This window comes from Lactuca serriola, chromosome 5 (genome assembly GCF_051521515.1).
Source record: "Lactuca serriola cultivar US96UC23 chromosome 5, Lser_US96UC23_V15, whole genome shotgun sequence".
In the NCBI taxonomy this organism is placed as follows: Eukaryota; Viridiplantae; Streptophyta; class Magnoliopsida; order Asterales; family Asteraceae; genus Lactuca; species Lactuca serriola.
The window spans coordinates 310,456,445-310,474,786 of NC_136412.1; the positions used below are offsets into that span (position 1 = coordinate 310,456,445).

Sequence of the window (18,342 nt, forward strand, 5' to 3'; positions counted from 1 at the left end):
GGTGAATTTTCTTTGTATTCAAGAAACTTTGATGAATATTTTCATGGTGAAATCTCTTGTAAGAAAATATAGGGTTTGTGGTGGAGATCTGGATATCAACTTGGATCGTGAGAACACTTTCCGAACTAATATTTCTACGCTATGCCTGGGTTGCAAGAAATTCAGCCTAGGATAATCCAAGTGAATACTTACGATTCTAGGCACAGAAATCATAAGCCAATTTGCTAAAGAGATTATGTGAGAGCTTGATTGAAACGAGAGCTAAAATTCGTAATCCTCTTCTGAGAAGAAAGAGTCGTTTTTTGTAACATCCCGAGTTCAGGAGCACAAGTTCAAGGTTCAAAGTGAAAATATGAATGGTCAACTCGGCGAGTCCATGGGTAGACCCGGCGAGTAGGGTCGCGATTCTGTTCGCATGCTAAGTGGCCAACTCGGCGAGTCGGTGGCAGGACTCGGCGAGTTGGTGCTGTGTGGAGAAAAACCTAATCCCAGGGGTTGAGACCTATATAAAGAACATAATACCCTCTCCCCAGCCTCTTTACTCTCCCTTGAAGTTCAGAAACCCTAATATTCGTTTGTGAGAGAATTAGAGAGCATTTGGACCTTGAAGGAGTGTTTGTTGAAGAGATCTTTGAAGATTAAGAGGCTTGGAGCAAGGGGCTTTACAAGGTTTTGGCTTATTCTTCTGTTGGAGTCTTCTCTTGAGGTAATGATTCGTTGTTTGGGATGTTATCCATCTAGATCTATCAATTGTGGGATTTTTGGGAGTATGTCTAGTGCTATCTTGAGTTTGGAGGTTGGATCTGAGGTTGCTACCTCAGATCTGGAGTAGTGATGATCCAAAAGAGCATAAAGTCCCTATTCAAGAGTTGTTGATGAAGCCTTTTGGTCCCAAACGCTAGCCCTAGAGTGTATTATGCTTAGTTCTCCTTGGATTCACGTAAAGTTTGCCACTTTACATGATGGATGGCATGTATAAGAGTAGATCTATGGATTGGAGACCCTATAACGCTTGGAAAGCCTCTGTATGGGTTAAGAGCTAGCGGTACTCGGCGAGTCACATGGGTGCACTTGGTGAGTTGCATGAAGATAGGCAGCAACTCGACGAGTTGGAAGAACAACTCGACGAGTTGGTTGAAGATAGCCTTGGACTTGGCAAGTCTGTTCTTGGATTCGGCGAGTCTGGTCATGAGGTCCTAACCTTCCCTGGTTGAGCTGTGAATCGGTGATTCAAGGGACAACTCAGTGAGTTGAGTGTGAAAGGACTCAGGGTTTTTTGGACTCGGCGAGTCTTGGGGCAACTCGACAAGTTGAGTCGTGGATTGGGAGTTTTGAGTATAAGGACTCGACGAGTCAGCGGGTTGACTCAGCGAGTAGAGTCAGTCAGGAAGGTTGACTTTGACTTTGACCATGAGTTGACCAGTTGACTTCCAGGGGTATTTTGGTTATTGTTGGCATTTATTTTGAGTTCAGTGGTTTGGTGTTGGCTAGTGGTGGAGATCGTGTCAGTGGTCGGAGCAACTGGGTCTTATCTTTTCAGTCAGCAGTTGCGAGGTGAGTTATCCTCACTATATCAACAGGGTCTAAGGCACCAAGGCCGGCCCTTTATCGGATGGAAATCCGGGTAGTTGTTGTTATGTTATTGCTTTGTTATGTTGCATCCTGGTAGTTAGGATGGTATATGTTAGAGAACTGGTTAGGGTCGGTATCCTGGTTTATAGGATGATGCAATGCTAGTGACCGGTTAGGTCAGAATCGTGGTAGGGATGTGCAATGTATGTGATCTGCTAGATTGGTTGATTTGTTGTGAATGGTTATATGATTATATGGTTATGTGCACGTGGTTGTTTGACTAGGGTTAGGTTGAGGCGGGTCCTGCTTTGTGCTCTAGGACAACATACCCAGTGCGGATCGGTTATCTCGAAGGCCCAACGAGCGGTCCGGATAGGCTGTAAGCCCCAAGAGGGCGGACCAGACGTGCCGAGGCTCAGAGAGTGGACCAGGCCGACTGAAGGCCCGATGTGGGCAGACTAGTCATATTGTAGACTCAAAGAGTGGACTAGGTGGATTGAAGTCCCGGTGAGGGCATGCCAATCAAACTGTAGACTCAATGTATATGGCTATACTCGGAGGGTGGACCAGGTGGACTGAAGGCTCGGTACGGCGGACCAGTCACACAATAGACCCGAAGTGCATGGCTGTTCTGTGTTCTGTTATGATATGGCATGTTATGTGTGGTTGGTATTTTGGGGGTATCTCACTAAGCTTTCGGGCTTACAGTTGTGGTTTAAATGTTTCAGGTACTTCAGGAGACCGTGACAAGGCAAAGGCATGATCGTACCGCTCCTCGGGTTTTATGTGTTTATGATGTGGTTTCTGGGAAATACTCTGATAATAAATGTATTGAAAACCTTTTGTAATAACTTATGAAATTGGATTATTTTTGAAAAGTTTAAATTGGTTGGAATTTTTAGAGTGTTACATTTTTATATTAAATGAGATTAGGGTTTTATTATGGTTGTGCCGTTATTAGTTACTTTGGAAGCAAGTGAGGGTAATCCGAATTTAATTAGGATTTAGGGTTACCAAAACTAACGAGTTTCGTTAGTTTTACTATAATCACCCTCAAGAAATTGAATTTTCAACTATGTTTCTATATGTAAAATTCGGTGAGGATTTAGACTCTGCCCCTTGGACACCCCACCAAAGGGGGCTGCCCCTTTGGAAACCCCGGACCCAGGGGCGTTGCCCCCGGACCCCTGACTAGTCGTCGAACTGGTTTCTAATTCGATCTTATACATGCGTGCACTCCGCACCAACCCGTACATATATTAGAGTACAAATTAAGAAGCCCCATAGCTCTCATGTTAGTTCTAGTTACATAAAATGACATGGTGACACTAAAATCACCAACATCTCTATGGGACGTTTATCAATTTGACTTCACGTGTAGTAGTCCTGGAGATCATTCAAGTGGTATGGTGTGATATGGGATCTTGCGATGTATGTGAAACAAGCATGTATATTATATTCAAAATTCGTCATTGCTGAATTGTGAAAGTGGCAGTTGTATTTTGGAGCATGGTGATTCGATGGTGGGATTTCCTAATACCTTCATAAAATATTAATAGTCATTCACTTTTCGGGTGTTTTTTCAACGGTCTAGTTTTGAAATGGTGTGTACATTTATGTTTTACGTGCTTTTGAAGTATAAAATCTCAGTTGTTATAGAAAGACTCTTTGTTTGATAGAATTGTTACATATTCATTTATTTAGTTAGTGTATAAAATTGTTAAGCTAATAGTTATTTGGGTTGTGTGCTTGAAAAAAAATCAATGTTAGGTCATAGTTTTTTTTTTTGTTATATTTTTGTCTTATTGCTCGTCACTAATAATAAATTAGTCGTTTATGTAGTACTCAATGACATCGATTTCATCATCTACTCTTTCTACATTGCTAACGATCATACATGTCAGTTTTACTTTGTGTGATGCATGTGTTAAAATTATATAAATGTATCATAACATTTGGTATCCAAGAGAATTATATCATCTCACACATGATATCATCATCTCAAATTGTAGTTATATTTTTCCAAAACCCTAATTTAAAGAAACAAGCAAAATCGGATGATTTGAAGTAAGGAAAATCACATTTATGGTTTGTTTTGGAATCCGCATTCAAAAAAAAAGACCATAAAAGGAACCATATAATGCATTACAATCATCCAAATATTTGTTTTCCAAGTACACCAACCATGTTTCATATCAATATATGTCAAAATTACAAATACATAAAAAAGAAACTTGACATGAGTAAGGTGCTACACTAATCATCAATACAAGTGATCTTCTATCTATTCTCTTTAATTGCAAGCGAATTTCTATTACTTTCTCTAGAATGATTGTACCTAAAATGCAAGGTGCAATAAAACATAAAATATAAAGCTTAGTAAGTGACATTCATGAACTCTTGTATTCCAAGACAATATATTCACATATTGATGATATGTATGGGTTTTCGGGCTTGGAGATTGCTTGCTCAGTATCACCATCAGTGGAGTATGTGTCATTTGTTCGAGTTGAAAATCTTATATTTCATCATATAAGGGTCGGTTGCACTCCAGAGGTGGTCTTGGGAGTACGCTTTAATGCTTAAGTTAAGTAAAGGAAAATGTATTTGCCGTAATTAACCCTTTGGGTATTAGCCTGTATTTATAATAACAATGACAAGGGATAAGATAAGACTAGGATCTAATAAACTAGATCCTATCATTTAAAACAAACTCAATTCTATCTCTATTCTATGTTTTATTATTTTGAGCACGTTTACATTCCCCCTCAATCTCAACCTTCACAAGGTTTAGATTGTGTCTTAGGTGCTCCAACATGTTCTTAGTCACAGGCTTGGTTAATCCATCAGCTAGTTGATCTCCTGAAGATATGAATCGAACATCAAGTGCTCCCATTTCTACTTTTTCCCTTACAAATTTAAAGTCCACTTCAATGTGCTTAGTACGAGCATGGAAAACTGGATTAGCGTTTAGATATGTTGCACCTAGATTATCACACCACAAAACTGGTGGTCTGGGTTGTCTAATGCTCAGTTCCTTAAGTAAAATCTACAACCATACCGCCTCTGTTGTCCCATTAGCTAACACCTTATACTCAGCTTCAGTACTTGATCTAGACACTGTAGGTTGCTTGCGAGAACTCCAAGAAATCAGATTTGGTCTAAGAAATATAGCATAAACACCCATGGACCTGTGATAGTCTAAACAACCTGCCCAATCTGCATCAGTAAAGATACCCAAAAATGTTGACTTTGATTGTCTAAATATGAGACCAGTGTCAAATGTGCCTTTTACATATCTTAAGATTCTTTTGACTGCCTCCCAATGAACATTTGTTGGCCTTGAAAGAAACTGACACACTTTATTGACTGCAAAAGATAAATCTGGTCGAGTTAGTGTCAGATACTGAAGACCGCCAACCATGCTTCTATATTTAAAAATGTATTCATCATTTAGTGGTCTCCCATGATCTTGGTATAGCTTTTCTGTGACAGACATGGGGGTTGAAACACTCCTGCAATTATCCATATGAGCCCGATGTAATAGATCATTTGCGTACTTACGCTGCATTAATGTGATGCCCCCTGAATTGTGGAGTACCTCAATCCCAAGAAAATAGGTAAGTCGGCAAAGATCTTTAACTGGAAAGGTGGCTGACAAGTCACTCACCAATTTGTCAATAACTGAAGGAGAGGACCCAGTGATGACAATATCATCAACGTAAACGAGCATGTAAATGGTAATGGCATTGTGTTGAAAAACAAATAACGAAGTGTCAGCCTTGGAAAAGACAAAGCCAAGTTTAGATATGTTGCACCTAGATTATCACACCACAAAACTGGTGGTCTGGGTTGTCTAATGCTCAGTTCCTTAAGTAAAATCTGCAACCATACCGCCTCTGCTGTCCCATTAGCTAACGCCTTATACTCAGCTTCAGTACTTGATCTAGACACTGTAGGTTGCTTGCGAGAACTCCAAGAAATCAGATTTGGTCTAAGAAATATAGCATAAACACCCATGGACCTGTGATAGTCTAAACAACCTGCCCAATCTGCATCAGTATAGATACCCAAAAATGTTGACTTTGATTGTCTAAATCTGAGACCAGTGTCTAATGTGCCTTTTACGTATCTTAAGATTCTTTTGACTGCCTCCCAATGAACATTTGTTGGCCTTGAAAGAAACTGAAACACTTTATTGACTGCAAAAGATAAATCTGGTCGAGTTAGTGTCAGATACTGAAGACCGCCAACCATGCTTCTATATTTAAAAATGTATTCATCATTTAGTGGTCTCCCATGATCTTGGTATAGCTTTTCTGTGACAGACATGGGGGTTGAAACACTCCTGCAATTATCCATATGAGCCCGATGTAATAGATCATTTGCGTACTTACGCTGCATTAATGTGATGCCCCCTGAATTGTGGAGTACCTCAATCCCAAGAAAATAGGTAAGTCGGCAAAGATCTTTAACTGGAAAGGTGGCTGACAAGTCACTCACCAATTTGTCAATAACTGAAGGAGAGGACCCAGTGATGACAATATCATCAACGTAAACGAGCATGTAAATGGTAATGGCATTGTGTTGAAAAACAAATAACGAAGTGTCAGCCTTGGAAAAGACAAAGCCAAGTTTAGATATGTTGCACCTAGATTATCACACCACAAAACTGGTGGTCTGGGTTGTCTAATGCTCAGTTCCTTAAGTAAAATCTGCAACCATACCGCCTCTGCTGTCCCATTAGCTAACGCCTTATACTCAGCTTCAGTACTTGATCTAGACACTGTAGGTTGCTTGCGAGAACTCCAAGAAATCAGATTTGGTCTAAGAAATATAGCATAAACACCCATGGACCTGTGATAGTCTAAACAACCTGCCCAATCTGCATCAGTAAAGATACCCAAAAATGTTGACTTTGATTGTCTAAATCTGAGACCAGTGTCTAATGTGCCTTTTACGTATCTTAAGATTCTTTTGACTGCCTCCCAATGAACATTTGTTGGCCTTGAAAGAAACTGACACACTTTATTGACTGCAAAAGATAAATCTGGTCGAGTTAGTGTCAGATACTGAAGACCGCCAACCATGCTTCTATATTTAAAAATGTATTCATCATTTAGTGGTCTCCCATGATCTTGGTATAGCTTTTCTGTGACAGACATGGGGGTTGAAACACTCCTGCAATTATCCATATGAGCCCGATGTAATAGATCATTTGCGTACTTACGCTGCATTAATGTGATGCCCCCTGAATTGTGGAGTACCTCAATCCCAAGAAAATAGGTAAGTCGGCAAAGATCTTTAACTGGAAAGGTGGCTGACAAGTCACTCACCAATTTGTCAATAACTGAAGGAGAGGACCCAGTGATGACAATATCATCAACGTAAACGAGCATGTAAATGGTAATGGCATTGTGTTGAAAAACAAATAACGAAGTGTCAGCCTTGGAAAAGACAAAGCCAAGTTGGAACAACTTGTCACTGAGACGAGAGAACCAGGCATGGGGTGACTGCTTTAGACCATAAAGGGATTTGTGTAATTTACACACAAAATGAGGTCGCTAAGGGTCTTCAAAGCCAGGAGGTTGATGCATATACACCTCTTCATTTAGATATCCATGAAGAAAAGCATTACTTACATCGATTTGTCGGAGGGGCCAACGACAGGACACAGCTAAAGAAAGAATCAGTCGAACTGTTGCAGGTTTAACCACAGGGCTAAAGGTATCATGGTAGTCAATACCATGTTGCTGAGTGAATCCTCGTGCCACCAAGCGCGCTTTATGCTTATCTATAGTACCATCCGGGTTTTGTTTCAGTTTAAAAATCCACTTGGAGCCAACAATATTGACACCAGGTGGGCAAGGGACCAGTGACCATGTTCTATTTTGTTGTAAAGCAGAGAACTCAGCATCCATGGCTGTCTTCCTAGCGGGGACTGAAAGTGATTTGACATGAGAGGTTGGTGTGGCAAAGAAAGCACGTTTGTGTAGATCATAAGAAACCGTACCATCTGTAAATTTGCGTGGGAAGAACTTGCCAGCACGAGCGTGTGTGTACATACTAGGTAGGGTGACAATAGTTGTTGGACTGTATGCTGGTGACAGGTCAACATCAGCGAGAGGACTAAATGGAGCATCAGAGGCCATCAGTGGAACATCAGTTACCTCAGGTGGGTCTGGAACAGGTATTGGAGACTGAGTCTCGGCTGCTGAAGGTGAAGTGGGTCCTGTGGTTGTATATGATACTAGTATGGCCATTATGGATGCTGGAGCTATATCACAATTGTTAGATAACAACATAGATAAATCATAATAATTCATATGGTCATTCAGAACTCCTGGTTCATTTTGCTGAAAAGACACAACAGATGGGGACAAGATAGGAGTGGTGCTATCGTGACCTGCAAAAAGGAACCTTGACTCATCAAACACAACATCACGAGAGATGTAGATACGCCTTGTGGTATGATCTAGACATTTGTAACCTTTTTGCATTGAACTATAGCCAAGGAAAACACACATTTTGGATCTAAACTCAAGTTTGTGGGAATTATATTTATGCAAGTTGGGCCAGCAAGCACAACCAAAGGTGCACAGAAAAGTATAACCAGGCTGGAGTTTTAAAAGACGTGTGATGGGTGTCAAGTTGTGGGTGGTGCGACTGGGCATGCGATTTATAAGGTAACAGGCGGTGAGAAATGCTTCATCCCAGAAGCGAAGAGGAAGAGAGGAGCGAGCTAGTAATGCCAGACCCGTTTCAACGATGTGGCGATGTTTTCTTTCAGCAATCCCGTTTTGCAGTGAAGTATGAGGGCAAGAGACACGGTGGGAGATACCAACACGTTGAAAATATTGGTGAAGTTTATAGTATTCCCCTCCCCAATCAGATTGAATAGTTCGAATTTTAGTATTGAGGAGGCGTTCAACATGATTTTGAAAATCATAAAAGATTTTTCAACATCAGATTTTCGTTTAATGAGATAAATCCAAGTATAGCGACTATAATCATCTAAAAAACTGACATAATATTTAAAACCACCACTCGAAATTTAAGCTGGTCCCCAAACATCTGTGTGGACGAGTTCAAGAGGAAAAGAAGTAACATGAACTGAATTTTTATAAGGTAATTGATGAGTCTTAGCACGTTGACATGCATCACAAACAGACACTTTATTTTCAGACACATAACCTAACTTATTTGACTGTAGAATGGACTTGACAACTGTGGGGGTGGGATGCCCAAGTCGTTGATGTCATTGAGAAGACGAGACTCTAATACTGGAAGATGCATGCTGAGGTGTACGAACGATCGGTACTGGGTACATTCGTCCTCTACTTTTACCGGACAACATGATTCTCTTCGTGACCTTGTCCTTAACAAAGAAAGCATGCTTGTGAATTTCAATGAAAACGTTATTATCAGATACAAGTCTATATGTAGAAAGTAAGTGTTTGTGAATATGAGGGACATGAAGGACATTTTTAAGATCAAGAGATGTGTTTAAACCAGGTAGTTTTCCATGATCAATATGAAAAGTAGGCAAACCTGCTCCATTGGTGACCTGGACTTGGTCCTTGCCTTGATATCTCTCCTGATTGATGGGCATTCTTTCAAGATCGCTGGTCAGATGGTCTGTAGCACTACAATCCATGAACCATGGTAATTCACTGTTGTAGTTGCTAGTTGTGGCCATGTTTCCTCCACGAAAATCTTCAGACTGATATGAGTGATTGAATCTGTTTCTGCAATTAAGAGCAGTATGGCCTGGGATGCCACACACTTGACATCTGGGACCACCATTGCATCTCCTACGCCCCCTGCTACATCCACGATAGTTGTTGTTTCCTCTGTAGTAAGACTGCTGATTGGAGAAGTTGTTATTATTGTTATTTCGACGAGGAGAAGGTGGAGTGTTTGTGTTTTGGCGACTGACTTGGTTTGCTGAGGATGCAAACTCAGTGAGATGATTATTGTTGGCACTTGTCTATGCTTCATGAGAGATCAGATAGGAGTAGAATTATGGGAGAGTAACCTCTTGTTTATTTTGCTTAAAACTGTGATTGCTGTAAACAAATCACTGTGTCCTGGACCCAGACCTGCCAGGATATAGCCGATAATTTCCTCATCCTTCATTGGATGACCTATATTTGCCATGGTGTCTGCAAAACCAGTCATCTTCTGGTAGTACTCAGATGCTGTGAGATCCCCTTTCTTGCAGGTGGACAACTGAGTTCGAGTTTGAATAGTATTTCCTTTGTGCTGAGCGGAGAACATCGTGTGTAGGGCGGTCCACAATTCTTGAGAAGTATTGGTGAATCGTGTGAGCTGAGAGATAACATCCTCTGTCATCGATGACAGGAGCGCTCCAATAATAACTTGGTCTTGATTTACCCATGTATTGAACAGAGGGTTGGCAATTTTTCTTGCTGCGTCGCCTTCACCTGTGGTTACGGTGGCAGCAGGGGCGGCTGTAGTTCCATCTAGGTATCCAAAGAGCTGGACACCTCTCAGAATCAGGACGACTTGAGCCTTCCATAGCAGGAAGTTAGTCCTTGTGAGTTTGTAAGATATGGCGGTAGCAATCTTGGCAGAATTGATGTGAGCGGCCATGATGAGAGGAGTAATTTGAGAAGAAGAGAGGGAACGATTTTGGGCGGAGAGAAGAGGGGTTTATCAGAAGCCCTAGGATTGGCTCTCATACCAAGTAAAGAAAAATTTATTTGGCGTAATTAACCCTTTGGATATTAGCCTGTATTTATAATAACAATTACAAGGGATAAGATAAGACTAGGATCTAATAAACTAGATCCTATCATTTACAATAAACTCAATTCTATCTCTATTCTATGTTTTATTATTTTGAGCACGTTTACAAGTAGTGATTTAAGAGAGAAATCCAATGTCAATGAGAATAGGAAATGTTGCATACTTTATGTTTGGCATGGAGCTAGCTATTTAAGGTTGTGGACGAACGATGAGATGATGGTCATGACATGTTGTTCTTTGTGCCACAATTATCCTCGGATAAGATTTTCTCTTGATAACAAAGGTGGCCTCGTCGAGCCTGAGCACCGAGGTCGTATAAAAGATTTTGGGGACTTGATATTTGTATTCTCCACTTTGTCTTCTACTAATGTAAGTCATGGTAGCATCTTGCATGCATTCACATCTTAGGCACTTAGGTTTGGTTTCAAATTAAAGGGATTTATTAAAATATCTCACTTTTATAAAATTTACTCAACTTAATTAAATGTTTCAATCAATAGTCTTAGGTAGGTGTATTATCATTTAGGATTATTAGTTCAAACAAACTAGACTAATCTCACGATATAACTTTTTCACATATATGAAGAATCGATCGACAGTCTATGAACATAAACAAAGACACTCGCATATAATCAAGCTCATACATCATGTGTAATGAACTAATGATCCATATCATCATATCTTGATGAATTCACACCGACTAATTCCAATTAGTCAACGCTATATGTAATCTCAATAGTCAATATGAACACCAAAGGTTTATGTAATCCAAACGAGAGATATAGCTAGATCTAGCAGTAGCAGATAAATAATGGTAATTTAGTTATTGTGTTTAATCTAAACGTTACTAGAACATTCCTTTAATAGCTAAAAATAAATAAAACACGTAATCATTAATTGAGATTTTGTCATTTATAACTTTCTTTAAAAAGAATTTTTTTAGATCTTTTCATAAATTAATATTAAATAATATCTTTGTATTATTGCATCCTTAAAAGCCATAATCTACCCTCGAATGTGGAAAATTTAGATCAACGGTATAATCTGAATTTGACTATATTAGCATGATTTGGAGCCGTTAAGAAAGGGTTTATGATTGTCTTATAAAGAAGAAAGAGCGTGAGAAGGAGCAATGGAGCATACTAATACAGCTATGCCATCCACTATCACCCTCAAAACCCTCTTTCTTTCTTATTTTTTTCTCTCTCTTTCAATTCCAAACCAAACCCTATTTGATCCGATCGGCTGTAGATACTGAACAGTGAATCCGACTCCTTTTCTCACTCTTAATAAAATAATCATAATTTTCAACATAAAATCCCCAAGAAAAGGGAGAAATTGGTTTCTATATATGTCCACTTCCAATCCCATCATAAACTCTCTCTCTCTCTCTCTCTCTCTCTCTCTCTCTGCTACTTTTGTGAGCTCTTCTTTACACACCCGCCTTCTGTTTGTATAAATGTCTGAATGAGCACTATCTGTGTTTCACATACAAACATTCATATACTTACAAAACAATCCAAAAGGTCATAAATCATCCGGATTTTTGTACCTTTAAGAGCTGGGTTTCGGAGATGGAGACTTAATAAGGTAAAAAGAAGCGTTTATTTTGTTTTCGTTCTTATAAAAATATAATCTTTTTTTCATGGGCATTGATTTCTGGATCTGGGAATTGATGCGTTTTTGTTAATCCTAATTTATTTGTCCTTACATGTGCTGACAGATCCGTTTAGAAAAGAGAATAAAAGGAAGTTTTTTTTATATCTGAAATCGAAGAAAATGTCGGGTCAGAAACAAGCAGAGGATTCGATAATCTCATCTAATTTCAATGAAAACGAACATGAAGGAGGAGGGAAAGCAGAAGGCGTCGAAGAAGAAGATCACTCAGTTTTCTCCATGAAAAATGCTCTTTGGCATGGAGGCTCTTCTTGGGATGCTTGGTTTAGTTGCTCTTCAAATCAAGTAATTAAACAACAAGATTCCCAATCAAAAAAAAAAAAAAACATTTCTTTTTCATGAATCTTGAATGTACAAGTATTTATGCAGGTGGCACAAGTTCTGTTAACACTACCATACTCTTTTTCTCAACTGGGTATGGTTTCAGGAATTGTTCTCCAAGTCTTCTATGGTCTTCTCGGAAGCTGGACAGCTTATCTCATCAGCGTTCTTTACATCGAGTACAGAAGCAGAAAAGAAAAAGAAGGAATCAGCTTCAAAAACCATGTCATACAGGTTCACCTTCTTAATTTTCTAATACAATTATAACATAATTACCATATTGTAATATAACTATTCAAACATGATTTGACTAATTATTAAAATCGTTTGACATTTTTCTTTCTAGTTAAACGTCAAAATAAATCATTTTCACATTGATCCGTATAAATACAATCTTTTCAGTAATAAAATACAAATTATTTAAATAATATTAATATAATTCATGTGTTGTAATGGTGTAGTGGTTTGAAGTTCTTGATGGATTATTGGGACCTTACTGGAAAGCAATAGGACTGGCTTTCAACTGCACTTTTCTTCTGTTTGGTTCCGTCATACAACTCATAGCTTGTGCAAGGTTTGTTTTTGACCTCAAATATATAAAATTATAATATAAAAAAAAATTGACTGTTATTTTGTTTTTGTGTAAAAATGTTAGTAATATATACTACATAAACGACCATTTGGACAAAAGGACATGGACATATATATTTGGAGCATGCTGCGCAACCACGGTGTTCATTCCGTCTTTCCACAACTACAGAATTTGGTCTTTTCTTGGTCTTGGCATGACCACTTACACCGCCTGGTATATGACCATTGCAGCTATAATTCATGGCCAGGTATTTTTTTAATTTTTTTTATAACATTAAATAATTTATTATAACGTTAGATAAAAAAGAAAATGAAAATAAGTTACTATATATAGAAAGTTAGATCAAGATCGCATATGGGGGTTTTCTTTAAATGGAAAGGACTTACAGTTACAGGCGAACATGATAATTGCAGGTTGATGGGGTTCAACACTCTGGTCCTAAAAAGCTGGTCTTGTATTTCACCGGCGCCACAAACATACTGTACACATTTGGTGGACATGCGGTTACTGTGTAAGCTTTAATGACTTGTACATCTCGTATTAATAATTGTACGTTGTTTTGGATAAGTCGAAAAGAAATATGTAAAAGAAAATGGTTTTTGGTTTATAAAATGTGAAACTTTTTAATCCTTGAAAAGCCACACTTTCTTTGGCTTCCTTCTTCTACGCGGCTTCTGTTTGCAGCTTTTGCCGGCCACCTTGTTTAACGAGCCTGAAAAAGACTGTATAATGCAACAAAAAAATTTGTATTAAATATTTAAAGATTAATTAGTTTTTATTTTTTAAGATACTTTAATTATTTTATTCTATTTAGATTCATATTACATTAAAACTATTAAGGTGGTGGTGGGCCTAGTTCACAATAATTTAAGCATCTCATATCTCATCCCATGTTTTAGAAAAAAGGTTGGCTTGCAATGAATTTTGATTGAAATCGGTGCACATGGAGGGGAGTGGACTTCCCATCCCAATTATTAATAATGAATCTGAGGGCATTATCGTCATTTAACTTGTTGTTGGATCCGATGTTCATACTTCATACCCCAAAAAAAATCCTTCATGTTTTTGGCATTTGAATCATTAGATTTGCCTATTTTTTCTATATGGCACGAAATACGATTTTTTCTATATGGCACGAAATACGACTATATGGGACTTTCCTTTTTAAAAGATACCTTTTATAATTAACCATGATAACCGAGGGTATTCATGTCTTTTGTACAATCGACATTCATTGATTTGAGCATAATGCAAAATGTAGTACAACTTGCTGTACTTTGTTTAATCATGCGTAACAAACGGGCCATGCGTATTAAATGTATATATACTTGTCTATTTCTTTTTATTGACATGATTTAAATTTTAATACAGGGAAATTATGCATGCGATGTGGAAACCCCGAAAGTTCAAGTATATTTACCTAATCGCCACTCTGTATGTTTTCACATTAACACTCCCGTCTGCTACCGCGGTTTATTGGGCGTTTGGTGACGAGCTTCTCAACCACTCAAACGCCTTCTCTCTCCTTCCCAAGACACGTTGGCGTGATACCGCCGTCATTCTAATGCTCATTCATCAGGTCAAAGTCCAACTAATTAAATCACAAAAAATAAAAGTACACTGATATAACCGTATAATTGATAACTGACAACTGACGTATGATGATGTGGAACAGTTTATTACGTTTGGATTTGCGTGCACGCCGTTATATTTTGTGTGGGAGAAGGTGATTGGGATGCATGACACAAAGAGCATATGTTTACGGGCACTTGCAAGGCTGCCCGTGGTCATACCAATTTGGTTCTTGGCTATCATCTTTCCCTTTTTTGGGCCTATCAATTCTGCAGTCGGTGCACTCTTGGTCAGTTTCACAGTCTACATTATCCCTGCCCTTGCCCATATGCTCACTTATCGAAAGGCATCCGCTCGACAGGTAAAATTATTTTCAATAATTAAATTTATAGATAAACATAATAACAGTATAAAATTTCCAATAATGGAGTGGAATAATAGTGTTATTAATAAATGCGAGTTGGCACTATCCTGTAAATTAGCAAAAGAAATCAAAAGGACCTATTTTCATAGAAACTTTTCCTAATTCAACAGATATTTTTGTCCAAAAAAAGTCTCATTGTAAGTTACTTTCTTCAGTGGCACGTGGTAATTACCTTGCTATCAAAGGGGCAGAATGGTCACTAATAGCATTAAAGTGCCACTGATTGTATAGTTTCTCTCTCAACCAATATTCTGATTTAGACTCGTCCATGATTTTTTTTGTTATCTAAAGTAGTTAAAAATATATAATCAATGTGGGATTACTTTTGATATGCACATATAGATTGTTAATAATAGAGATTCGTTTCTTTACTTGGAGAATATATTTTTTTGAACTTATTTTTTGCTTATTTACCGTAAAATTGATAAGTATGGACATATAAAATCAGAGATTTACCAAATAAATAAAAAGAAAAAAAGGTACAATTACATTTAAGGCTAGATTTGGAAATATTGGTAGACTAGGACTAGATTGGTCACAAGTCTTTTTCCATTTAGTTATATGCTACAGTCCCACTGTTGTATTATGTCCGAAATGAGCTGCCCAAATGTTGACATCGTACTTTATTCCCTCAAGTATACCCAAATTGTCAAAAACAGTCCCTTGACTTTAATTTTTCATGATAATATTTGCAGAATGCTGCGGAAAAACCCCCTCGCTTCATACCAAGTTGGGCGGCTATGTATGCGGTCAACCTATTTATCGTGGTTTGGGTTTTTGTGGTTGGGTTCGGGTTTGGTGGATGGGCCAGTGTCACCAACTTTGTTAGACAGGTCGATACGTTTGGATTATTTGCCAAGTGTTATCAGTGTAAACCTGCAGTGCCACCACCACAACATCATTGAGTTGACTCGGAATCGAAGTGACTGAGTTTGCTCAGGACTCAAGTATTGTATTGTACATGGGATTTTTTTCCCCGATATATGTGTTGGCTTGCTTCTTCTTTCTTTTTTGATTTTTGGTTTATATTTTATTTAATTTTTTTTGAAAGGGATCTAGTAGATTAAAGATAGTGTGTTTGAATTGTGATGATTCCTTTGCTTAGAAAAAGCATAGGGCTCATTTAAATCATATATATGCTTAGTACTTTATTCCACCTTTGTTGGATAGCTATCAATTGAATATATTAAGATGCTTGTTCCTAGCAATGTCATGATTACTTCCCATGTTTCCAAAGTAAAGCCAAATACATTCAAGTTTATCCAAATAACTACAAGATAAATTCTATAAACGACACAAGCATTCTTTTTCTTATTTTTGAACGTTTATGATTTACTTTTCCATATAATTAAGATCATTAGTTAACTATTAAACTGACTATGTAAAAGATTATACAGCTATATCACGTAGACATTAAAGCTACAAAATGTCAACTTAAAAGATGATATGTAAAAGATATGTCTACCCAACATGAACAAGGGGATGCTACCTTTTTTTTGGTAAAATGATTTATACATAAAGCCTGTTTTTTATTTCTTTAGTGAATAAATCGTTTGAATGAATTAGACTTTTACTTTTATATTTTAATATTATATAATAAAATTTATTAACGGTTTATTATTTAAATCATACAACCGAAGTCGAAGTTCAATGAGTCAGATTGAAAAGCAACTGGTTTTATCTAAAACCAAAAGGGTGGTTTATAGTTAGATAGAAAGCTATGGGAATGGGTTAAATGGTAATAGCAAATCGACGAAGAGGAAAAATGAGGATATGGTGGGACTGGGACTTGAATAATAGTGAAAAGAGACCAAGTTAATAAATGCGATATGGGCGAAAGAAGAGCAAGATGTTGACCCTTAATTGAGACTGCACATGGCCGCACGTTTCATCATCTCCTTGTCACGTGCCATGCTTTCACTCTCCTCTCTCATTGACTTTCATTCTCATCTCAACTTCTCAACTCACACTCACACATGCTCCTACTACTCTTTCCCTACTTTTCTTTTTGCTCTTGGTCTAGTTATTTTTTTCTTTTTACTTTTTTTTTTCTTGTTTTAATTGTTGAGATTTTATTATAAACATGGTTAGGTTCGAACGGGATTATATTAATTGTCCAGATCCAAAACTGTTTTCTTTATTGGTTAACAGGACCTTTAATTCTTTTAATAGTTAATATGTTAATATCGTAACTAGGTAACATTTCTGTTATTTTTACAACATAACGTTAAAAAGTATTATCATAAGATAAACAGCCATTACGCCATGTTCACAAATATGTTTCTTTAATGGTATATGAGAAAATACTTAATTATAATGCATGGTAACTTGAGAAAAAAATGTTCCGGTGTTAGTTATTTTGCAAAAAGAAAGTTAGTTAGCTAGGTATCACGTTAATATTTTTTTTTAATAAAATAAAATGAACTCTTTTAATGCAGGATCTAATACAAATAATGAGTTGACTGCTCTAAAGATTTGTTGGAGTGAAGACTGAAGGCTCAAAGTGAATTGTCAAATCTCATATTACAAGCATTCATATTGGATTTTGTTTACTTACCAATTTTACGGGAAATTGTTTGACCTTATTTTCATTTAATTCTCATTTTATGATAGATACTTCAAAAACAATGTTTTATGATCTAAATTTTTCAAAAACAAATAGCATGATGGCTTTGTTTGATATTGTGAAATATGTTAGGGTTTACATTATATAAATAAAATATTCTACGTTGATCCCCATACAATATACGATATGCAAAGAAAAATAAGTATACCTACGTTTTATTATTTACATAGGACCCCCCCCCCCCCAACCCCCACCCCCACCCCCTTCCCCCACTTTGAGTGGTTTCCAATGCTCAAACTACTCCAAACGTCCACAGCGCATAGCCGCATTACAAGGGTGGACCTTGGCCCATCCAATAAATTTGAGTTTATATATATATATATATTAAAATTTTCAAATTAGACATAAATAGAATATCTTTTGATGCATATATTGTTACATTTTGTTATTATTTGAAGTAATTTACTACCGTTCATATTTTATAAATACAGCGGCATAGCCGCATTACAAGGGTGGACCTTGGCCCACCCAAATAAATTTGAGTTTATATATATATATATATATATATATATATATATATATATATATATATATTAAAATTTTCAAATTAGACATAAATAGAATATCTTTTATGCATATATTGTTACATTTTGTTATTATTTGAAGTAATTTACTATCGTTCATATTTTATAAATTATTTGGCCCACTCTAAAACAAAATTATGGCTACGCCACTGAAAGTCCATAAATAATCGTATAGGATGTATAAGCATAAAGGTGACATGCAAGAGACATATGACCAATATCAATATGTTCCCTAACAAAATGCAAATCAATTTATATATGT

At 37.3% G+C, this 18,342-nt stretch overlaps 1 protein-coding gene across 1 annotated transcript; it reads left to right on the forward strand.

Moving 5' to 3' along the window:
• Positions 1–11,487: 11,487 nt before the first annotated feature.
• LOC145054909 (auxin transporter-like protein 2) lies at positions 11,488–16,138 on the forward strand. The gene is made up of 9 exons (XM_079003173.1): positions 11,488–11,934; positions 12,068–12,306; positions 12,391–12,576; positions 12,804–12,916; positions 12,998–13,181; positions 13,348–13,445; positions 14,306–14,513; positions 14,610–14,867; positions 15,626–16,138. Exons 2-9 carry the CDS (start codon positions 12,124–12,126, stop codon positions 15,833–15,835), a joined length of 1,440 nt encoding a protein of 479 aa, XP_078859299.1. The 5' UTR covers positions 11,488–11,934; positions 12,068–12,123; the 3' UTR covers positions 15,836–16,138.
• Positions 16,139–18,342: the final 2,204 nt, after the last annotated feature.